The sequence below is a fragment of the Mastacembelus armatus genome, chromosome 22, assembly GCF_900324485.2.
Source record: "Mastacembelus armatus chromosome 22, fMasArm1.2, whole genome shotgun sequence".
In the NCBI taxonomy this organism is placed as follows: domain Eukaryota; kingdom Metazoa; phylum Chordata; class Actinopteri; order Synbranchiformes; family Mastacembelidae; genus Mastacembelus; species Mastacembelus armatus.
The window spans coordinates 4111342-4135504 of NC_046654.1; the positions used below are offsets into that span (position 1 = coordinate 4111342).

The 24163-nt window shown below is 40.1% G+C and overlaps 2 protein-coding genes across 3 annotated transcripts; both read right to left on the bottom strand.

Annotated features, from left to right (window-relative positions):
• Positions 1-3804: 3804 nt before the first annotated feature.
• txlnbb (taxilin beta b) lies at positions 3805-9373 on the bottom strand. Its single transcript, XM_026302925.1, has 10 exons — positions 9235-9373; positions 7076-7358; positions 6603-6694; positions 6290-6460; positions 5414-5608; positions 5110-5229; positions 4938-5012; positions 4754-4846; positions 4451-4546; positions 3805-4343 (listed from the first exon to the last, which is right to left on the bottom strand). Exons 2-10 carry the CDS (start codon positions 7308-7310, stop codon positions 3867-3869), a joined length of 1554 nt encoding a protein of 517 aa, XP_026158710.1. The 5' UTR covers positions 7311-7358; positions 9235-9373; the 3' UTR covers positions 3805-3866.
• An 803-nt stretch (positions 9374-10176) lies between these two features.
• On the bottom strand, positions 10177-22220 carry hivep2b (HIVEP zinc finger 2b). 2 transcript variants are annotated; one of them, XM_026302797.1, is made up of 7 exons: positions 21951-22220; positions 15666-19623; positions 14877-15034; positions 14552-14727; positions 14220-14318; positions 13293-14071; positions 10177-12778 (listed from the first exon to the last, which is right to left on the bottom strand). In XM_026302797.1, exons 2-7 carry the CDS (start codon positions 19521-19523, stop codon positions 12362-12364), a joined length of 5487 nt encoding a protein of 1828 aa, XP_026158582.1. In that variant the 5' UTR covers positions 19524-19623; positions 21951-22220; the 3' UTR covers positions 10177-12361. The 2 variants fall into 2 exon arrangements, with proteins under 2 accessions (XP_026158582.1, XP_026158497.1); XM_026302712.1 differs by having other exon boundaries at positions 13293-14074.
• Positions 22221-24163: the final 1943 nt, after the last annotated feature.

Here is a 24163-nt window from a genome sequence, read left to right on the forward strand (position 1 = left end):
TTTTCCACTGTTTTGCAGTAGTTCCATGACATATTGGCAACCTGTACATGTTTGATTTGTCTTCTACTCATGCATTTTACACAGTTGTCATATCTGTTTCTTCAAATTGAAATCAGTTGTTTAAAGCTGATTGTCACAGTGGTCTTTTCATAGTTCAGCTTAACAGTCACTCTTATCATACATTTAGTACAAGAAAGTTATAACCTGTTTCTGTTTTCCTTTAATTAAACTGTGTTGTGCATGACGAAGTTTAATCTTCAGTGCGCAGATAAAATGCCCTCTACGGAGGGTTGGTCTATAGGAGTCTGACAGCAGTGAGAGAACAGCACCCTCCCATGTTCATTCAAAACAGTCACCTTCCAGCTTGAACAGAAATAATCATCCTTTGTAAATTGATAAAAATGATGTATAACATTTAACACAAAAACCAAAATTAATGGACACATTGAACTAAAATCAGAAAAGCTTTGTTTTAATGTGAGTCTATTTTATCTGAATTCAGACTTCCTGCTTTTACGGTTACACACGCACTGCTTGTATATTTGTTGGTTAGATGGGAAGTTTGACTGGAGAATTCGAACTTTAGAGGCACAAGGGCACTGCTCATTGTGCTGCTGCCAGCTCAAATATATTAGTTTGTACTTGAAGCCGAGAGCTGCATTTTACCTGAAACATGTCATCTTGAATTGATGGAGGCTGTCTGGGTACTGACTTTCTTCACTGATGCTCTAAGGCCAAATACATATCTGCAATATCCACCTCAGAGTTATTTATCCATCAAGTATGAAGCATGTACTGCATCTTTGTCACCTGATCTAGACCCCTGACCTTCCTATCAGCATCAGGCACCATGTTATATTGTCAGCTTGTGTCATAGTCAGTGCAAAGCTCCTTCCTGACAGCCAAAAGAAATGACCACCACTTTCATACAGTGTGCATCCAGGGACTGCTGCAAAATAGTATCAAATACAGAGATGCAGCTAAGTGTTTGACAGACAATGTTTCATAGCTGAGATATAGGATAATTGGTATATGAACCTGAAAACTTCCCTGTCCACAGATCTGTGGATTCATGAGTGACACCTTTTGACGTGCACATTTGTCCTGGCTCATTTACCTGATTCTTCTTCAATTCTTTAATGTGTAGACAACAGAACAGACAGAAGCAGAAGAACTGATAGTTTAACACCAGCAGTTTTTTTTTTTTACCTCTGCCAAGATATTTCCCCAGTGTTCTGCAAAACACAGAGAAATGCTCATATACTTAAGTGCAAAATAGGCCACGCTAACAAAGGTTCAGACAGATATATATGGAGATATGTATTGCTTAACAAAATTGGGCACATATCGTAATTCATTAAATTCACTCTCCTGTTCTGGCATTGATGAGAAGGGTGTATCAGGTGAAATACATTTTGTCTGAGTGTTCATCCAGTATTTTATCACTGTTGTAATTCATCATGCAAACCCTGCAGAAAGGAATCCCACTACACCTGTGTTACATTGGTTACACTCAGTAAGAATAAATCTGTCCAGTTGAGAACATTTTTTGATATTTTTTTAATGTAAGTAACTAACTATTTACTGCTTAAAGTGCTGCACATGAAATGTCACTATAGGGTGTTTCATTTTATGGAGACTGGTTATTTAGGTGTAGTGGCCTGAGTAAGTCTAGATCCCAGTTATTTATATTTAAATGTACTTGAAAGCCATAAAAATGTAAGGTTTTGATGTTCAGGCAGTCTTTGTCTTTTAGCTTGTGTAGCAAAAATCTGGCTGTTTAGTTTGGTAGTTTTGGTGCGAAGCTCTGAGAAGAAGCTAAATGCTTTAATAAGAAGTAAATATAGTTACTGAAGGTTTTTTTTCTCCTTAGACCTTTTGTGACCTTTTTTCTGAAAGTAAACAGCTCATCCCTTCATATTTAAATGTAAAGCTGAATCTGTGATGCTTTATGGCTCACAAATGTATGTACTTTTTTAATAACTAGTATGTTTGTACAGTAGCAATAGAATTATGAAAAGCTTTTGCAGTTAGAAGTGCATCAGAATCTTGTGTACAAAGCTGCAGCATCTTCAATCAGACCCAGCTGTGAGTTTTTCCCCCATGTGGATTGAATCCTGAAGCCTATGTGAGATAAAGTACATGAAGTTAGTGTGTGTGTCTGTTTAGGTTCATTCTTTGTGTCTAAAGATTGACAGGCCTCCTGCTGCCTCCACTCATGGTATGAGCATAAATCGCCTGCCAACTACAGATCAGTGTCTGCTTGTCTATTTTTATGTGCACTTGTCTGGCCTCACAAAATGCTGCCTACCTTCTCTGCTGTCCAGCAGAGCTTTTCCATTTTTGACAAAAGCTGCAATAGCTTTTACACAAGAGCCTGCAGTGGTTCTGCTCTTTCAGCCATTTACTCTTTGAATCTGTGCAAGATGTGTAATAGTAGTGTAATGTAAATGTGCAACTTTTTCTGCTGCACCAGTGTAAAAAAAAAAACAAAAAACCTCTACTTTTTCTTAAATGAAGAAACACTGAATGTGTGCACTGAATCAATTGTACACCTTAAAAATCAATTGAGATATTTCTGATTGAAGTTGTGCCAGACCATTGCCACTCACAATGAGCATAAGTAGAGGGCACACATTTTTAATTACGTTTAACACATCATTATATAGTTTAATAAATGCGAACAATAAATGTACCTGATAGGATTAACAGGTTAACAGCATTATTGGTTCTTAATTTCATATTCCTCTAATTTTCCCTAGAAAATTAATGTATGAGCATTCATAAAGTATGCTTTTCATTATTTACAGAGCAGTTTTGTCTTGACTTCCGGTAATTTGTTGGTGATAACACACTTGCATGGATGTAGCCTCGTTTTGCCATAGTGGAGAAGCTTTCTAATGTCTGACAATATTTGTAAAGCATTATAGGTGTAGTGATCTGAGAAACGGGGAACATGCACTTGTTGTATACAAGAGGATAATACAAATAGATGCTGTTAGGTGCATAATGGGTAACAAGAATCGGTGGTTTTGTGCTTTTATCCATGCTCAGGACTAAAATAGATAATTTGGCCCCTGTTGCTTCAGTTTCCCCCTGTCTTCTCTTGTCACTTTATGGAAATATAAAACTAACTACTACATCAATGTGAAAAAGTGCTTCAGAAAAGTAAAAATGTATAATGTTGTAATAAATAATATTGTATTTTGCTCATTTCACCATTTTCATGTTCCCCAGTCTGTCTTTAAATCATATCCTCAGTCTCTCTGATAATGTAGTGGTCCTTCTGGGTAATGGTATGGACCCTTGTTTCAATTATTTCAACTTTGCTTTTAGAAATTGTGTTTTCTGAAGTTTTAGAATGACAGCTATTTATACAATACCACTAAGCCTCAGTTGCTGTTTCTGTGGAAAAGCAAGTCAGAGGTGCAAATTTAACATATTTCATTGCTGCACCTACAAGATTCTTCAAAATTCACTCTGAAAATAAAAGTGAATTAATTGATTTACGTCACACAACGGCAGCAGATTTCTAAGTTCGGTTAATGGATTTTGTTTACTCACCTTACATTTTGTGTACATGCTTTTTCTTTAACTCCCCATCTTCATCTTTTTTCATAACAAGACCTGATATTTGATTAACCAGAAAAGGTTTGTGCCTAAGTTGTGGAACACAGTCTATGAAGAAATGAATGGGAGTTTTGCTACTAGTGGCCTAAAGCAGCTCCTTCCACCTTGTAACTTCTTCTGGTATCTCAGGATGCTTAATCTCAGCATATCAGGGTCAGAAACTGAACACAAAGCCAGCATTTTTCTTTTTATTACTATGAATTTTGAACCAGTTTTCTTTCACAGTAGCTGCAAGATTAATCAACTGACTCCATTTCCAAATCTCTCTGTTCTTGGTCTCCATCCTCTTTGGCTTCCTGGGGGTGTTCGCTGTTGCTCTCCTCTGTGTGGTTCTCCTCTGGTTCCTGGAGTCCTTGTGTTTGGCTAACTGTTTCTACATGGGATATTGTGAAAGAACCTGCAATCTCATTGAGACGTGCCTTCTCAGCTTTTAGTTTAGCTAGTTCCTTGGTCAGAGGGGTTTCAAGTGTCAGAGTCGCAGCTGGAGCAGCAGTAGCAGGGGCTGCAGTATTTGGAACCAGGTGATCATCTTTAGGCTCTTTCTGGGTCTCCTCTACCTCTGTTGGTTTAGCAGTGTTGATGTCCGGTGGACTTCCAGCTCCCTGCACCTTTTCATAAAGATTCTTCCTTTCCTCTTGCAGGGCTCTGCACAGACTCTCAAGCTTCTGGTTTTTGATAGTGAGAAGTTCAAACTCCTTTTCCTTGATTGCTTTCTGTTGAGGGTTAAAATGTATGAAACATATTGGTTAAAGTGAGAAAATCTCATGGGCCCTTCATGTGTTGCAAAGAAATCCTTGTGACAGGAGAAAAACTGTCTTACATCTGCCACCATGTCAATGAGACTCTTGTTGCAGCCATCAAAGCGAGTTTTCCATGACTGACACTCTTTCTCTAGCTTTTTCATTTTCTTGGCCATCTATAACACAAAAAGATCACATTATGTGGCACACAATCACAGCATCTTTTAAAAATAGCAGTCACAATAGAGGAGTTTTCAGTTTGTCAGATTTCTGAAGTAGTATTATAAATCTCATGGGATTTTTTTTTTCCCATTTTGTTTTTGCATTCTTTTATTTGCAGTATTTCAAGGCAGACTTCAAATATTCTGTAAAATTGTCCTTACTTTATCCATATCCTGTTTGAAGCTGCTGTAGACACTGTTACTCTTTGATACCGTGCCCTGGAATTCATCAAACTTCTTTGAGTACATGTCAAGCTGAGGAGAAAACGTGAGGAAAAACATTATATGTGCCTCCAAGGAAGTAGATAAACAAGCCAGTTTTGCCCATGACACCATGATACCATACCTGGGCCTTCATATCGATTTCTTGCTCCTTCATGAGCTTCACTTGCAGTTTATACTCTGCTGTCTGTTTTAGCAACTGTGGAATATTAAAATGTTCCATGAAAATGACGATTGTTACAAATTTGTTATAAAAATGTTTATAGCACTCAACGAATCTGACACACAAAACATACATGTTCTTTTTCCAGCTTGTGTTTCTCTTCTGCCTCCTTCAGAACCATGTTTGCCTGTGCAAGTTTGGTTTCCAGCAGCTTTTCTTTTAGGTCTCTGTGTTTGAAGACCTTTTCCAGGTTCTGGAAGACATGCAGGTGGATTTCTGATATCTGTTTATTAGTTCTCGAGTTATAACAGCTTATTTATCTGACATAATGCTCTTAAGAATTAATGAAGGAAAAATGTGCAAACAAATGAGTCGTCACCCAAATATTGTTTAACTATCTGGTCTAAACCCTCCTTAGTATGTGGCAGGATCCATACCGCCTCTCGCTGGTCGTATTGTGAAATAAGCCCCTTCAGTTTCTCTGCCAGAGCGCTGTTCTCCTGGCACAGCTTGGTGTTACGGCTGCTATGTTCTTCAATTTGGGCCTGAATTTCACCGAGTGTTCCCTGGAAGTGGGTGGTGATCTCCTTCCTCTTCAGGTCGTCCTCTCTGCACCTCTGCAGGGTTTCCTCCTGTATTTCAGGGATGATGTGTTAGAGCTAAAATCACAATGCAAGATACGGATGCTTTGTTTCCATATAATTCCCAAATGTCCCAAATTTCCATGAATTTTTACCTAGTACTACCTTCTCACCTAAAAGTGGCCAGACCTATTTGTCATGAAGACTGGCCAATTTATTATGGGCCTAATGACATATGTATATACAGACACTTGAATAGTTTAAATAGCTTCTATAAGCCTCACATTTTTCATTGTTGATAGAAAAGCCAGTAACAATCTAGAGCTGTAACAATAATTTGATTAAATGATTTAAAGATATATTGATTATCAACCATTTCAGTCAAAAATGCCATTTTGCTCCTGGTTTTGCACCTTCTTTGCTCCTTTTTGTTATATATGATGATCAGCTGTGTTTTGAACTGTTGAATGAACAAAACACTTAGATTGACGTCATCTGCCTTATGTCTTTGGAAATGGTAGACCTGAATAACACTTGGCATCACAGCATGAGCTGTGGGTGTGGCAGTTTGAGAGGTCAAATCCTGGGCTTTGACATAATGGCTGATCTTTGGTGCCAGCTGACGTCACCTCCTGTAGAGCACAACATATGGTGACACCTCCCGGCACCATAGAACACCTACTAGCACATGGAAATTTCACTTGCTGAGAATAGATACCATGCTTGAAGTACCTTTAAGGTCTTGTTGTGCCTCTGCAGCTCTCTGCAGAGTCCCTCAAGTTTGCTGCGAGCTAACACTGCCCGGCTGTGCTCGCTCTGCAACTGGTCCTTCTCCTTCATCACTTGGAGCAACTTCTTTTGCAGAACCTTCAGCTGTTTTTGATCACTGCGGTGTTCCTCCAACTTCAAAAATAAACAGAACAATTCTCATATCCAGAAAGAGGGAGATATCGTTCCTGAATACTATCCTTATTTCCACCATAGCTCTGGATAGACAAATAATTTAGCTTTTGTTTCTCCTTGCCTTCATTTGTCATCCACTCACCAGCTCAGCATGCTTCTTGATGATAGCCTCCAGTTTCTTTTCTGGAGTCTCGAGTTTGTTCAGACTTTGCATCAACAGCATGGCCTCCTTTCCTAAACAGCCACAGAGAGTTTTGAATTAAAGATCCGCCACCAGTGATCATCCTGTCTTGCAAGGCAAATATGATTTATCACAAGTTGATGTAAATTAAGTTGTTTATAAGAGAAAATGCGCTGACATTATTTTTGGAATATCATTCTGAGGTTACGAGAAGTCTCTCTATTTTGGTGTCTGTGTCAGCTAAAGGCAACTATAAAAAGCATGTGGAAATACCATTTTACCTGCACTTCTATTGCAGATGGTTGCACTTACACGCGATATGGCTCTGCTTACATTCCTATCAGTTTCAGTACAACTTGGGATTTTGCTGACTCAGCTGAGTGAAACCCACCTGGGCTAACATCAGTAAAACGTTTTGAAAAAAAACAAAACACCTAGGTTTTTGAGCATCTTCTTCTCCAGTTTCTGGTCCTTGCGAGCGTCTGCCTCTTTGACGGCTGTGACCTCCTCTGTGTCCTCTGGCTCAGCAGGTATCTCAGTGTCCTGGTAGGTGCTAATGATGTCCTCCAGCTGCTGGCCCAGGTCCTCTGTAAGGTCAATGTGTTGACCCTCAGCTAGTGACGCCTCAGGACCAGTGGGTGCAGGACTGCTCACCTGACAAGCTGCCATTATGTTGCGCTTGGAGTAAGAGGAAAACTGATGGCTTCTGTGAGGGACCTGGAGAATGAAAGTGATAGTATTTCATCTCATCCTGGTATTGTTATCCAAAGGATTAGCCTCTAATGATGAACCTTGGTATGTTTTCATAATTTAGCTCTATACTGCAAGTATAATAAGTATTCTGATAAAGAGAAGAATAATATATTTTTGAATCCACTGCATCATCTGGACAGATTTTCAATATTATGATGCCAAATCTGACAAATCTCTCTCTGTCCAACCATTACTCTTTCCATCTGTGTGTTTTCTTGAAGGCTAGGTACATAGCTTTTTCAAGGCTGTTTGGAGAAATACTTAACAAAAGGTCTGAATAACCGAATATACATTAACAAAACAATTTCATGTGATGTAAAAAAACTCAAGTATTGTTTACCAGAGCAAACAGATGTTTTTAATAGTCTAAACAATGACTCAGCTCTGTTCAAATGTTCCAGTCATGTAACTTTGAGTCCAAACACAACATCAGGACACTGAGGCCTAAAGCAGTTAAATGGAATTTAGCAGTTGCTAATTTTATTATTTATACTAGTGCTTTTCTTTTATTGTGAGAGTGGCAGGCTAATGAATCAGGCAGCAAGGGTTTGTGCCTGGTGACTTTTTTGAAGGTCAGTGTTAGCTTTTTGCAGTTTAGAGCTGCAGTTATGTGTTCTTGAATCATTTAATCGAAATGCAACATATTAACCTGCAGCTAATTTTATGGGTCATTTTTTTAGCTATTTTTGCTAGAAAAATGCCAAAAGTTTATTTGCTGTTTCCATCTTTGTAGATGTGAGGACTGCTTTTTTTTTTACTGCTTTTCTTCAGTACATCTTGTATAACAGAAAATGGAATATCTTTGTATCAGGCCGTTGATCAAGTGACATTGGCCTGTGGGATTTTATGAGAGTCAGTCAAGAAAGCAATCAGCAGATTAATCGTTGATAAAAAATTACTATTAGCTGCAGCTCTGTTGCAGATGTATTATGTTAAATCAACATTAAGCGATTGCAGTACCAAAATGCCACAGATATGTTTCAGGTAATATAGAAACAGCATCTCAACAACATTCAGCAGGGTGTCAGTGAGAATCATTATATATTTTCTGAACAGTATATTCTTGGTCCTGACAGCATGCTTTAGTCTTAATGCACAAAAATTTGGAAAATTTCTGCCTTTTTGGCAAAAACCTCAATAAATGAGATAGCAAAGTGATTGAAATTTTGTGATATAGTGCCTTAATGTGTTGTACAGGTTCAAAGACGGCCTGTTTACGTGCATAAAATTACTGCAGCCTTCACACTGCCTGCGCTTTCACAAGCAGACCACATGGCACCTGTTCCAGACTCCACACGCTATTTTAAGAACTTCTTAATATGGGCAAGTTATTTATTTATTTCTAATCCACTCTTATTGCTGTCAATGTCAGTGGTTGTGTGTACAAAAGCTGAATTTTCCAACTATGAAAAAACATCAATGTTACATAAGCGACCTCAGCAATATTCAATTCTCTTAAAAGGAGGCACATGTCTAAATGTAGGAATAAACAATTGTAGGAAAAGTCAATATTGATTTATTCACTCTCCAAAGACAGAAAAGTGATGATGCACAATTAAACAAATATTAAAAAGGAAAATGTTATGTTTTCTTACAGAAAACAAATCTTTACTGTCTCTACTGTCTTATATGGCACAAATCTCAATCCTTCAGCAGTCTCTCAACAGCTCTTATCTTCAACAAACTTGGCAAGCTTTAGAAAGCCATCAAATTTAAACAGTTGGTGTTAGGAATAACAACAGATGTGGAATTAATGTAAAGCCAAGGATTTAAAGCTATTTTTATGATAATGAAGTGTAAATGTCCGAAGAAGCAGGATAACAAGCAAACAGGCTCTTACCAGGACCAAGGGCCAGAAGGGGAAAAGGAAGAGTGTAGAGGGGCTCGGACAGGCAGCCACCACAAATACAACAGCTGTGATAAGACCACCTCAAAATAAACTGGAGGAGCACAGCTCACTCTGAGCAGAGAGAGGGAGGACAGAGACATACAGTGTCCCAGTCTCTGTCTAGGGACACCCCATAAACAACCTGTGGACCTCCTCTGATTGTTAGTAGGACTTTAGCAGTGTGGCAGACAGCAGCTGTGTGAAATTTACAAGTGTATGAATCTGTTCAAAATGTTTTACCATGTAAATGTTTTTCTTCTAAGATCTTAACCGGCCATTTTACACAATGCCACTGCTGCTTTAAACCAGTGCAGTACTAATTTTATTTTAAGATGAGATGCTGTTAACAGCCATGTAATTATTCTAACAAATGAACCTGACAGGCCTAGTCATTGAGCGGGAGAGAAAAAATGAACTGTCTCTCTGATTGGCCAGAATTAGAACAGACCTCCTCCTCAACCCAGAGAAGAGCTTAATGCATTGTTAGATCACAGTCATTTCCTTACTTAATATATGCTTAACACATGCAGTATTTACTTGCTGTACAGCACACTGCATGTGTACTCCTGATACAGTGGAGATGATGTAGTTATGCTGAGTTTGATGCAACCTGAAAATGACTGAATATTATCCACAAGGTGAGAACTATTTTTGGAAGCATTCATTTATTTTTCTTGTTCCATGTTATGACTGCAGTAATAATTTTTCACCAGAGGATGTCACTGGTAGTAGTCTCTCCAATTTTTCATTCTGGAGATTTTTTTTCTACGCTCCCTCTCAAGATAAAATGTGAATGCTCGAATTTAAATAAATGTTAATTATGCAGGAGGAAAGGTATAGAAGCCATTAAAGCATGAAATAAGCTCCAACACACATTCTTGGGTTAGAAGTATATTCTTTTAAAACAATTTTGAATTTAATCTGAAAAAGTAGAGCACCAAACAATAAATTCCCCATAGCATAAAAGAGGCACTCTGTCCTGACTAACCAGTTTTGATGCAAATAGCTGAATAACAGATTGGCTACTGAGGTTTTTCCCTCAAAAAATTTTAGCTGAGAGGTAAAATGATTTGTCCTCTGTGTGTTTTACAGGGAATTTCATAGACATGAGAGGCACAATGCAGTTTTATAAATATGAATACACAATAAAAACAAAACACAAACACAATCTGAATACATACTGTATGCAAAAGCAAATAAAAGGCTTCACTTTCCCTTCACATTTTATGAGCATTCTGCACCGTTACCACGACAAATAAAATTACATAACCATGAAATCAAAGCTACATACATCTTTAGTAAAGGAAACACAAAATTAAAGCAGTGCACCTTTAAAATTTTTCATGTAAACATGATTGAACAAAGTGTTTTCTGACTTTAAAATCCATTCTCAAACTGGTAACATAACCACTTCAAGATGTGAATACACTTTTTTTGTTAAGATGAGACACGGTGTTAGCAGTCAACACTGTGCTATTTTCGCCCTCATTCAACCTTTGTTACGTCAACTGCAGTCATTTTACCTCTTAAAGAGATATAAACAATCCACATAAAAAGTTTTCAGAATTCAACACTGCAAAAATAGTTTAAATCATAAAAATACACATATATATACAAAGAAGAAGTAATGCATTTGGTGAATGATTACTTACATCTCGAGCTGAAGCACAGTAATAGTCAACCAACTCACATCATTACTTTAGTATTACTTACAGTAAGTGATATTAATTAATCCAGTTACACTTGTAATGCAAGAAAACGTGCTATTGACCGATCATCATAGCCCCTTGAATTTGTGTGCAATATGTTCACACAATGAGAAATGTGGAAAAACAAGTGGAATGTTTCAAAACCACGAGAACATAACATGCTTTACTCCCTCATTTCCACTGACCGAGTCAGTTAAACATCAAAGATGAAAGGATGAAAGTGCGTCATCAAAACTCATAAATGTTATGGTCATCTGTGTAAGAGAGAAAAAAGCTGTCTGTTTAATCATAGCAAAGACATGAGAACAAAAGCAATGCCAGCGTGGCTCACTGCATAACTGCATCACTGCTGCATAAGTACAGATATACCATATAAATAGTAGTCAAATATTTACCAGTATCAATAAGTGCTTATGTTCTAATATATAAATACATCTTACAGTATTCATAATTACATATTAATGTCCTCTATTTTTGTGCAATAGCAAATCCCATGCATTTTTACCAAGATAAAAACCACAACATTAAGAAAAATGCAACCAAAGAAACATTTTTTAAGATTGTTTCACATAAATCAAGCTGTGTCCGTCTGTGAGCAGAACAGATAAAAAAAACAAAACAAAAAAAAAAACTTTTCCTTTGCGCCAACTCTCAGAAAGCGCCGACACTTCTGAATAAAGGGTACCTCAACATTTTTCCTTTATCAACAACCTTCTGAAAACAAAATGATGAAAAGCAAAATAAAGGCACAAACCCTTGCTGCCTGATTAGAAGCACCAAACTGCACAAGAAGCGGCTACTTAAAATTTGGTCAGACTGTTTCATAATACACATACTTTTCCCCTTATAAATAGTCTTTATGTACTGCACTACTGCATCACACTGATATGATTACATTAAACAAGTCTATTTTCCAAGTACACATACAGTAAAATACACTGTTTGTATGCATCTAAGAAGAGTATATGTTAAGGACATTTGTAAAGGATCCATAAATATAGTTTATGTGCAATTGTACGCAAACTACTATGTCAAACAAAGGCATATTAGCATAATATCTTTCCATATTGCACTTGCACCCAACACCGATTCTCCCCCTTGCAAAACATCCTGCTCCTTGTCCAAATCTCTGAAGAGAAGTGCACAGACAGGACGGGTTTCTTCTTCACTGTGAAGGTTTGAGCTCCACTCAGATTTAAAAGGAGTTGTCTGGACTATGTGCAAGACCAGATGAAGTGATATTATATTGCCTCTAATGGGATGAAGGTCAGGTTATGTGCCTAAAGGGCTGAGGACAACACAATTTCACGTGTTGTAGAAGGGCGTGGAGTCTGTTTCTGGATCCGATCAAGGAGACAGAAAAGGGGGTATTAATGAGGGTCTTCTGTGGTAATTTTCAGTGAGGCGATGGCTTTCAAGCAGGTTTGGACATTCTCCTCCTGTCTGCTGTCCCTGATGCTGGGATCGAGGCTTTTCTCCTGAGAGGCCTGAAGGGAGGACATCTGGTTCTCTCTGACTTCCTCTCCTCCCATCTCAGGCCCATGGACAGATCCCTCCCTGCTGCTGCAATGTTGGCCCTCACTGCTCTGGGGGCTCAGCGCTGAGGAGGGGGTGACATCAGTGCTGGAGGAAGGCGGGGAGTGTAACATGTGGAGGCCTCCGACAGGAACGACGGGGAGCAAACTGTGGGCCTGCTGCTGAGAGTGAAGTGGGAGGTGGCTGAGGATGTTCTGGTGCTGAGAGCTGGCAGCACCAGGCAAAGCAGAAGCCAAGCTGCTCCTTTGATCCTGAAACAATGTATTGGTAGCGTCAGGAGCAGTTTCAACATTGCCAACATAATTTCTCAGGTGACAATGTATTACAGTAAGAAATGCTGCAGAAATTTGAGAAATGAAGCATTATTTGGAGAGCACACTCCATCACCACAGCTCCACAGTCCTTTAAAAGTCTGTTTTTTTTTTTTGTTTTTTTTTTTAATTGTTATTAACAAACCCCAAGAAAATACCTAAACCAACAATGCATTAGGTCAGCTTTTAATCACTTCTGAATCCTGTCTGACACTAAGCACTAAGCACATCCAATCCTTCTGAAGACAACTCTTACATAATTAGACATGAATACAGTGTATGCCTTCGTTTTGTATTAAAAAAGGCTGAGCAGCTTCCCAAAACAGCTGGACTGTCTGAATTGCTTTATCAAAGGTAAACAAGGATACTTTGCAAAATAACAAATTAACCAACAAAAGATTATTTGGTCTAGATATAGTCAAATTAGGTGGAGGATGCATCATGCTATACATACCATTTCCATTTCAAAGGGTCCTTGATGTTGAGACATTTCCATCTTTGCCTGCTGTCTAGTTTTATCACCTTTGTGTTGGTGCGAGCCTCTACGTGGTGAAACGGCTCTTAGTACGACTCTCTGCCGGCCTCTGACTGATGACTCTCGCTTTCCAGCCAGCTCCAGTGCAGGAGACATTGGTCGTTCAATTGAGACCGGGGAAAGGTGCTGAATGGGAGTGAAGCTGGGTGAGCCAGGTCTCAGTGGAGTGGTATCCCATCTGGGAGAGGAACGACCTCGTGGGGAGAGCTCTCGCCTTGGGGATGGATAACGCAGACGCGAAGGGGAGGGTTCCCTGATGGGAGACTCCCATCCAGGAGACAGCAGGCAAGAGGAGTAAGGGTCAAAGAGAAAGCTGGCTTGCTCTGGAGACAGCATGGTCAGCGAGTCTTCATCCACAGATTTTTCTCTCAGGTCTGTTGTGAGGACCTGTCGGTGGTCCAAGCCTGACCGTCTGCCAGAAGACTGTTGACGGATGTTAGTATCAGGCAAAGAAGTGAGGGAGCTTTCATGAACTGCAATGGTGGCTGTAACTGACACTGAGGTAACTCCACATTGCTGAGGGCTTGTACTTCTTGAACGCAGCTTTGGAGTGGAGTCTCCCTCATATTCATCATCCTCATCATCATCTTCATCAATTTCATCAGCTTCTTCATCCATGCCCTCAGAGTCCTCAGCATCTGAGAACTGGTGTTTTGCTGTCACTGCAATCTCTGTCTTGGATTCTTGTTGGATGTCTTCTACTTTATAAAAGACAAAGGTATTCATTTACATAGAGTTTAAATTAAATTGAAAGCTTTAGAAAATTCCCAACATGTATCTGTATCTTTTTTAGAGTAACTTTACTCTTTTACACGTTGAATAACACTGAATATGCCAATATCTTACCATGTTCCTGTATATCCGTCTCATCCATTGTCACTGACACTCCCAATTCAAGACATTTCTTCATGTGTGCCTTTGACTTCATATGTTTAGTCAGGTTTCCTGCAGGGGAATACAAGGTTTGTAAGTTTTCATTGCAGATTAGTTTAATTACCTTTGCTGTATATTGCCATTAACTGAAAACTTGTGTTCCCCAATATGAGATGAGACTGATGAGATTTTATGTTGATTTTGTATGATTCTGTAGTACCTCGAATAAATTGTAATAGCGTCCCATTTTGTATAATTTCTGCACTCAGTAAAAGTAATTTCTATAAAGACTAAAGAATACCCACCTTTAGTTTTAAAAGCGAAGTTGCAGACCCTGCAAATGTATGGTCTCACATCTGTATGGGTTCGAATGTGTTTTTTCAACATGCTTGGCTTCTTACACCGAATACCACACTCCTCACAAATGTATTTCCCCCGTCCTCGACCTCTGACATACACATAATCTTCATTGGACTTGTACCTGAAAGGTTGGATACAAGCTGGATTTTAATAAAGAAGTTCAAAATAAGAAATTATATAAAAAGCAAAGGTCTTAGAAAGTGTGTGCTTTAATATAGTATACAGCTGCTGTCTTTGCTATCAATACTGATAACTAAGATTTTGACTGACCCTCCTTCAAAGATCTTGATGCGTGTTGCCACAGTTTGAGTTGTGGAAGCCTCTCTCTCCTTCCACTCCTCTTTGGCAGTTTTCACTCTGCAGCTGATTTCTTTCACCTTCTTCCCGTAGGTGACGTCCACCTCTTTGGGTTCGGGTTTCCTCTGCAGCTGAATCAAATGAACATTTTGTTAACATCCATTTTATGTGGACATCATATTGTCAGTGTAAAATGATGCCACCAGTATTGTGTCATATATGGTCTTCCACAGCAGGTTTTGCAAACATAAATAATGCTCCTGCTAGGGAAAAGCCTAATACAGCTAACTCCAATTTGGCAGATTTTTATGGTTGTATTGTAGTTTACTAGGCATTATTTTATATTGTAATACATCCATTTATCAATCTTAATTAAGCTGCCAAGATTGAAATTTTGTAGGTTTGTGATATTTACCTGAATACAGTATTTTTACTGCCAGCACATCTTATCTGTAAGTAGTAAATCCAGAGCAAACCATAAATCAAAGCTTATAACATCACATCCAGAAGCAGGCAAATGCTCTTTCCAGGCACATGCCAATACTGACTAAACCTTCTCCCAAAAGATTTGAATGTGCAGTTTTTGCCAAACCTTTTATTTTCATTATAAATAGATTCCCTTTCTAGGCAATTATGGTATTAGCAAGACCAATTAAATAAATTGTAAATAGGGGTTTACTCTTAAGAGCATGAACAAAAGAATTCTGTAACAAGGCAGAAATGTGCTTTAGAAACAATGTGGAGATGAGAGTGTTTTCTCACCTGTTCTATGGTCTGCCTCCACAGGATGAGAGATGAAACCAGTTTCCCCGTGCCAGCCTGACACATGGCTGCCACAGTGTATATAACCTTGTCTCCCCTCTGCTTGGACCGTAACAGAGCCAGAGCAGCACTAGTGCTCAGTTCAAGAGGATTTGGGTTGTGGGAGCTCACACACCAGGTGGCGTACACAGAGGAGAAAGGGGCATTACTGGGAGAGCAGCTCGGCTTGGTGTAGTTGAGATAACACCAGCTCACACCTGTCGTTGTGCGAAGACTTGGAAACTGTGATAACAGTCTTGAATGCTCAGCGTCTGAGATCAGGACGTCTTGACTGGTAACCAGCTGTGCCCCCATATCCATCTGCACTTGTTTCTCTATGCCAACTTCTTTTACTTCACTGCCAGATATCATAGAGTAGGGAGGCAAACTGCTTTCCATGGCTGACTCAACACCATGGTCTGTGGCCTCTGTTACTTTTTGCTGAAGTGTGATAAATTTATTTCTACATGAATCATCCTGAGCATGAGGTGTGGATGCACCCTGCATCTCTGACCTATGCCCCTTCTCTTCATTCAAATTACATTTTCCCAATTCCACAGCACTCAGCTCCTCTACAATCTGCCCAAACATTCTTTCCTCTTTTACACGTTTTTGCTGCTTGACCTCTATGAACAGGTCTAGGCTGCTGGCAGGGGATAGCATCCGTTTGTTTGCGCCACCACTGGAGGCATTAGTGGTTGAAATAGTTCTGGATGTCAGAGAGAGGGGGATGCCTGTTTTGAGCTTAGCTGATGACAAATCCAGGGCTTCAACACTGAGAGTGTGTGTCGAATGTGGTCTTGTATGAGACAAAACATTATGAGAATCAAGAATTCCAGCCAAACGTGAAGTCCGATTCTGAGAGGTGGCTTTAGTAGAGCTAAAACTGTCATACTGATTGTCAAAAATCTGTGATACTGAGGTGTATGTGATACTGCCATATGATGGTACATGGGTCTGTATTCTTACAGGAACTAACAGGCTCGGATGTGACAGCTGGGGAAATGTATTCCCAGTGGAAAATATTGGCAAAGCCTGCGGCAGAACAGCAACTGCTGTGAATGGAGGGGAGGTGCTACTGAGGTATTGCGGGAACACTTGTGATGGGACTTGTGTTACTTCAGTGTCCATATTCAATGACTCCTGTCGCACCAAGTTTCCCCTCCTTCTCTCCCTCACAGCGGAGTGGCCAGTGCTGATGTCCACGTGTCTGACTTTGGATGTTGGAGAAAGACTGCCATAGTCAAATGATATGCTGCGTATCTCTGGGAACTCCTTGCGCATGTTACATGGTGCCTGCTCTGAGGAGGAGCGTCTCATTTCATGTTGACGCTGGTTGAGCACAGAGAGGGAGTGCCCACTCCCTGGCACAGCTAAGAGCTCTAATGGTTTGCCAAATTCATCTTGCCTGGCTGGAGAAACCGACTTCAAGCTGTCTTCCCTGTCAAAGGAGAAGGTGGAGCTATAAGATAAGTTGCTGTCTTGGCTCGGACTGCGGGAAAGACTGGTGCAGGCAGACTCAAAACTAGATTCACCAGAGGAGTGCTCAATATCAGCTAACCGTAGCCTTTTCTTCTTTGGAGGCAGTTTTTCTGGAGGGAATTGTGCTAAAGTTTCACTCCTTTGAGGCCACTGAAATTCCTCCATGTGCTTCTCTGGCTCCTTCACCTGCACCTCTGGAGCTTTTTCTGGACTGTCAGGCTCTACTGTAACCCTTATCTCTGGGACTTGTATGTTTGGCTGCCGTACAAGTTTGGGGCCCATTTGAAATGACTGTCGTAGTTTGCTATCACTGCTTTCCATTTCATATGATTCACCTGCCTCTATAGTTTGAATTGAAGAAATACTTTCCAGTCTCTGCCCATGATACTTGTAGGACTCTGACTGTTCACAGTGACGCCTGTTTATTGAGTTTGTGTGCTGAATAACTGAAATTACATTCCCTATGGTTTTTCGACCAGATATTTCAGGGATCACTGATATGTCCATGTCACATCTATCCGTCTGTGTTAACATACTTGAATGTCCTTTCCCTAAAGCCATCATGGCCACTGCAGCTTGTTTTGAATCATAGTCTCTGCTTGAGTCCAACATTTCTTCACAGTGTTCACGATGGCCCTCGTATTGAGTGGGCAAATCCTCCTCTTCCCTCTTTTCTTTCCGACGTTTCCGGGTTGCCAATTCCATTGCATGTCTCTGATGGCTCATATTTGAAACCGCACAGGGGTGATTTTCCATTTCTAATCCTGAGGTTGAGGTGCCACTCTCACTCATCTTTCCATGGCTGTCAGAATCTGCATGGCCATCATGTGCAGAAAGTTCAAAAGCAGCTTGGCGCCTGAGTCTCCTCATGCCTCCAGTGCTTGTTCTCTCATCAAACGAGTGGCTGCCTCTGAGGGCTTGAGGCATAGTCAGACACACTGCTGAAGATGTTGGCATTGAGTTGCTTCTGATCAGAGGGCCAACATCAGAGCCACTGTCTATCTGGGGTTCTTTTGCCTCCTCCCTCATGAATGACTTTGTGTTTATTTTGATTGACTCAACAGTGTCTTTTTCCTGCGTGAAAACTCGGGAAACACCTTTTTCTGAGCGTTTCCCAATACATTCACCTGAGTCTGTGCTGCAGGTCATGAAAGCTGTTGCCTGTTTAGGGCTGGGCCTGTAACACTTTCCAAACATAATTTCTTGATAGGACTTTGCGTTGGTATTTGGAGGACCGGTCTGGTGCTCAGCACTCTCAGAGCGTGAGAAGTAGCCAGAGTCTGTGCTGCCCTTGCTAGACTGACTTGGGAGGGACAGATTATGGTCAGAGTCACTGCTTCTTTTTTCAGACAGCCTTAGTGCAAGCCTCTGCTTGATTGTGCAAGATTGAATTGCACGGCTAGCCTCGGCAACAGCAGGAGGTGCATTGATTTCTTGGGGCTGGGATGAACCATCCTGAGCTGACATCGACGTGGCTCCCTTTTTCTGAGCAATGAGATTTAGTACTTTTACAGCAGTGTTATCTGATCCCTCCACTGGAGAGTCCAGCAGCAGCAGTGGGTCATTAAGAGTGTCCTCGTCTGTGTCCGTGCTTTGCTCAGCATCAGAGAATAACTCTCCTTCCCCTTCAAAAGACCCCTGGTCTGTATTGGCATTATAAGAACCAAGTTCTGAGAATGGCACTGTTCCAGCTTTGACCGAGTGAGCATGGGACTTTCTGTGTTTGTATAAATTACTCTTGGTTTTGAAGGAGAATCCACAGGGGACACATGGATAGGGCCGTTCCCCTGTGTGTGAGCGAATATGTTTCTTAAGCACACTGGGTTTGGCACATGCCCTTCCACAGTAATCACAAACATACTTCCCAGGTTTATGTGGTTTCTGTTCCACCTTACACACAGTGTCTGACAGCTGATCCATACCTGAATGGGAACACTGTTGTTGGACTTCAGATGAACTAGGGGACTTTCTGTGAGTTGCAGGTCCAGGGGATTGTGCAGAAAGTAACTGACCTACAGCTTTCTGTGTGCCAGTGGGAAACAGATTTGGGGACTGTAGTGGGTATGAAGATACCTCGTAATCCTGATGGCTTGTGGCCTGGGTTTGGGAGCGCTGATCTTCTAAGTGGAGTGATTTCCCTGAGTCAGACATTTCTTTAAAACGACATGTGTCCCTTCTCTGACCTTCTTGCAGTTGTTGGTGCCATCCCTTGCCTTCCAGTTCAGCTGGTGGGCTCCTAGTCTGTGCAGCCTCTGACGTGGGTTTCCTCTGTGCAACATTTCTGTCCTGACCCTCTGTGGAGCTTTTCACCCCTGCAGTAGTTTCAAGTGACTCCATGAATCCAATGTCACTTTCTTTGGGATCGATATTCAGGGACAATATCTGTTATGTAACTGTAATGATATTAACATACATGTGAATTGCAGGGAAGGGTCATCTGAAACAAATAAGAGAAATGAAATTAGAAATTAGGCAACTCATATGGATGGAAGAACAGCAATATCCTACACTGGGAGCACATAAGAAGTTTACACAATAGCTGTTTAAGTTCCTCATAATAAAACTAAAACAAAAATTCATAATGAGCTCCATCACAGCAGGAATAACAAAACAATCTCTTTACCAACCTTTAAAAAAAGATACCTCATATTAACCCCAGCAGATGACCCATATTTCCTGTAGCATTGTGGACTTACATAGATGTGTGTGCATGTAGGTACCTAGGGTACAAGCCTGTACTCTAATTTACTAGTGTCATTAATGGTTGTACATTGTTTAGTGTCAATTCTCATAGGTAATTAATCCTTTGTTAGAGCTCCTATTAACATGCTTCAGCTATATCAAAATCAATATTAAATGTAATTTTTATTAGAGTATTAAGTGCAAATATCTGTTAACCTTAGAAGTAAAATATCTACAATATACCAGCCAGGTACTTTAATCTATATCCCCAAATTTAACTTCTCATTTCTTTAAAAAATGTATTTTTCTCAACATTGTATGTTATGAGAAAAATCAAACTTCACTGGAGGTTTGCATGCCAAAAATAGTGCAAAGTTATCTAACTAAGCAAAATACTTTTAAATGAGTTAAAGATAGGAGATAGTGTTGGAAAGATGCATAGATGACAGTGTTTGATCATTGGCAATGAAGTGCGATGGGTCTGCCTACCCTTTAAATCTACTATCTACATCCAATACCAAGATATTTTTCACCTAAATAAGCATTTTATGGATACATTGCCAGTAACATAACAAACTCTCACTTGTAGTTCAGGCCCATTTAACCTGTCTGAGTTGCTGTCATCTCCACACCTAGCATCACACAATCACAGGCTGTACTATGCACATGCCAGACTCCAGCAAGAAATATCTTTATCATCCCCATGTATAAAGTGAATTGGTTTTGCGACTACACTTTTATTTCATACCATGGGGATGGATCTCTGAGGGCACGTCATTTCCATCTTCTCAGTATCAAATGCTGTGTCCTCCCTAACGAGGTTATGTAAGATTATCTGGTTCAAACCCTCTGAGTTCCCCTTAATTAGGACATCCTCTGACTCTCTCTCCTTCTCTCACTCCCTCTCTTTCTTTGTTAGCAAGCCACACACTCCTCCAACATAAACCAGAGGCTATGAATCCAAGGTGACTCTTGAGATGCCGATAGATGCTGGAAAGCAGCTGTAAAGATGATAATCTCCCCTTTGTAATTTTTTCCCGAATGCCCATTTGGTCTTTTGGCTGTTTTTTTTAATTCAAGTTTGCTTTCAGGCAGATTTGAGGGCTTCATCCAGAGCAGGGTAGTGAAAAAATAACGAAGCCATACTGGATGAACGATGGTTGTGGGGGGGGGGGGGGGGGTGCCTTGGATCGGAATGATCCATGTTACAATGGGGAGGTTCACAGAGGTAAACTAAGTGGGGTGCCTGGGGCTAACAAAATTCAGAGGCCTGGTAGGGAGCTCCCTTTCAAGGTCGGTCTGACCTCATTGCTTAGTTTCCATCCTCTGTGAGGTACAAGAGGAAGAAAGGGGAATAAAGGTGCAGAGTGACAGCCAGATAAGACCCTCCGAAACTGTGCATACCTTTGAACTAAGCACGATAGAGAGGGAATAGACTAGACATATTCAGTCTCATTGACAAGTCAGGTAGCAGAATCAGACTTTGTATAACCACTGTACTAACAGACCTTTACTTGTAAATTTCTCATGCTCCTGGAAAACAAGCGCTAACCAATACGAAAATATATGACACAGCAGCAATGACGTGAAACAACAGGAGGCAGGTGGGTGGCAGTAGGTGTGTTTCAGGACCGTTGTGGGCTGATTGTGGTACAGTATGTACACATGCATAGATGACATTATGGAGACATTTATTTAAACAGAAGACATTCATGGGGGCACATCCCTTACTGTTTTCCACATACGAGAAGGGACAATGAGCAAACAAATGTTGGCTATGGTGAGCATCGTTATGCCGCTGCATTACATCATTAGAGGCTAAGTTGGCCATTAAAGGGAACAGACATGAAACCTCACGCTGACAACAAATCCATAAATATCATAAGGAGATGACCAGCTTCAGAGAGGCTGGATGGTAAAACCCTCTGTTGTACACTAACAGCAACACAGCACATAGCATGCAGAATCCATCAGAAAGCCTCACTGTGATCAGAATGACATAAAGCACACAGTCTGATGGGAGAAAGCCTCAGCTCATTCAGCAGCTGACATTCAGATATCAAATATAATCCTCATACAAACCTGACATTTGAATAGTCCCCTGTCCCATATCGACAGTCACATGTGACATTCCTCATGCTGCATAGTCCGTTTCTTCATTCTACTCATGTCTGGGTAACAGTAATGAAATAAATTAGCAAGGTAAAGTCCCATCAGTCCTGAAGCTGCTCGCTGCCTGGGTGTACATTAGAAGATCTATTGATGCGAGCTAGTCACCAGAGAAAATACCCAACCATGACGTGCGGACCCAGGCACAAAAATAGCAAAGGGGCCCAGGGAGGGATTACACAACAGCCCACGTTTAAGGACGCTTTTCCTCTCTCACTGTTTCAAAGCACAGCCGCAGCTGCTTCACACTACGCACAAAGTGGGGAATTGGATATCATGATGCAGAGAGCTAAACAGCACCTTTCTAGATACTTGCAGCCCATTCAACCCCTCATTCAGTCATTAATTGTAGCCTGAAACTGTGTGATTTGGATGAACACACAAATTCATTCAGGTAGGCATATTCATTATTATTTCCTATATAGATCCGTTGTTCATGGCATGTGAACATATGCCGAGCAGAAGAAAAATGCAAAAGTGGAAAGCACTTTGAAAGACATTAATCACATGGTGCATTAGCTCTGAATGTACATTTCCTACAGCGTGATCCTATTCAGTGTGTATATTGAGAGGAACTCAATGAAAAGACAGCATGTGGCTGCCTGTAAGGATGGTGCAAAAATTAGACATGATCTTGAATTCTGAGACACCCACAGCCTGTTCAGAGCCAGTTCTTCCCGTCACGACAGGATTTGCTTTGTGAATGGAGAGAGTCGTGATGAGGGTGCCATTAACACGGCAAAAAACTAGGACAATGCTGCAGATTATGTGCAGCTGCAAACCTCATCCTGTGAATCAGATGTGAGTTTAGTGTGGTGTGCTATTACGGCTTCTGCATTAATGCAATAACTTTTTAAAAAATCTAGATGCTTTCTCTGAACAAGACCATCAAAAATTAAATAACGTGTAGACACTATTTTCTTAAGCTTAAAGACAGACTTTATTGTCATATTTTGTATTTACAACTGGAATTTCAAATTAAGTAAATCAAAAATAAATATATATCTAGAACTGAGAAATATTTCTTAATTGCATTAATGCAGCAATTATTGTATTGCAATGAGCAAAATACTTAGGGATATGTTTTACTGCTTATGTTAAGAGTAAAGTAAAAGCATCAGTGACAATATTCCACTAATATATCACACACGGGCTATTAAAATTAAATTTACATTTACTTAAATGAAGATTATGAGTACTTCTTCCACACCACTGCTACTCCAAGTACATTTATGCATAAATGTATATATGTAATGTATGTAAGTACAGTTTTAGATGTTTCTAGACTTATTTTGATTTGCATTTTGTCTCTTTTTTCAGTACATTTTTGAGCAAAAATACTGTACTTTTTACCTCACTGCATGTACAATAGGTAGAGTTACTGTGCAGATAAAAGCTTTGCATGCAAACCATTACATGTGTCTGCTTTGATGCATCTATAGAGCTTGTTATATTATTAAACTGCATAAATAATGTCCCTGAGCACCACCTAGATTAGCTACATTAAAACAGAGAAAACCACTAAATTGACTTGGTTTTGATTTTAATTGAGTACTGGTTGGGTACACCAGGTGATCAACTGTCTCCTGTCAAAATGTATTTCTACCAAAAGTTGTTCCTCCTAAACTGCTTCACCCTTTTCTTCCTATATACAACTAAAGGTGATTTTGAATGGATTTATCACTGTCAATGGTATGCAACTTTGGCCTTTCAACAACATAATTTGTACTTTAACTATAAATACTTCATCCTCTTTGAGCATGTCACTGGGCGAGAACAACTGGGTGCCTCTATGAATAGGAGTCCTTGGCTTCAGGCTTGCGCCAACTGTGCGTGGCATATTTAACAGGTTTTACTCTTAACATAAAGCTTACACAGCTGAACAAAGGCTTTAAAGTTATATAACAACTTACAGTTGAACCTCTCCTATGAATTCAAACTCCTGCCCAAAGGGCAAGTTTTATTTCCTGCACAGCAAAACTGTAATTTCACAGTGCATTTCCTTTGGAAAACTGCAACTTGCCGTGTGCCAGAAAAGTAGTGAATGCAGAGACTGTACTGACAGAGTTCCTCCACAGTATGGAATTGCACAGAGCTATTATTAGATATTCCTCTAACAAGCCAAA

What these genes read in the sequence shown, in the direction of transcription:
- txlnbb (XM_026302925.1), bottom strand. Translation starts at nt 7,310, where the DNA reads ATGGCAGCTTGTCAGGTGAGCAGTCCTGCACCCACTGGTCCTGAGGCG. An exon ending in ACAAGCTGGAAAAAGAACAT is followed by an intron (nt 5,013 to 5,109) that starts GTATGTTTTGTG and finishes AATATTCCACAG; the next exon opens with TTGCTAAAACAGACAGCAGA. An exon ending in TCAAACAGGATATGGATAAA is followed by an intron (nt 4,547 to 4,753) that starts GTAAGGACAATT and finishes TTTGTGTTATAG; the next exon opens with ATGGCCAAGAAAATGAAAAA.
- hivep2b (XM_026302712.1), bottom strand. Translation starts at nt 19,523, where the DNA reads ATGGAGTCACTTGAAACTACTGCAGGGGTGAAAAGCTCCACAGAGGGT. An exon ending in GGAGGCAGACCATAGAACAG is followed by an intron (nt 15,035 to 15,665) that starts GTGAGAAAACAC and finishes CATTTGATTCAG; the next exon opens with CTGCAGAGGAAACCCGAACC. An exon ending in ATCAAGATCTTTGAAGGAGG is followed by an intron (nt 14,728 to 14,876) that starts GTCAGTCAAAAT and finishes CCAACCTTTCAG; the next exon opens with GTACAAGTCCAATGAAGATT.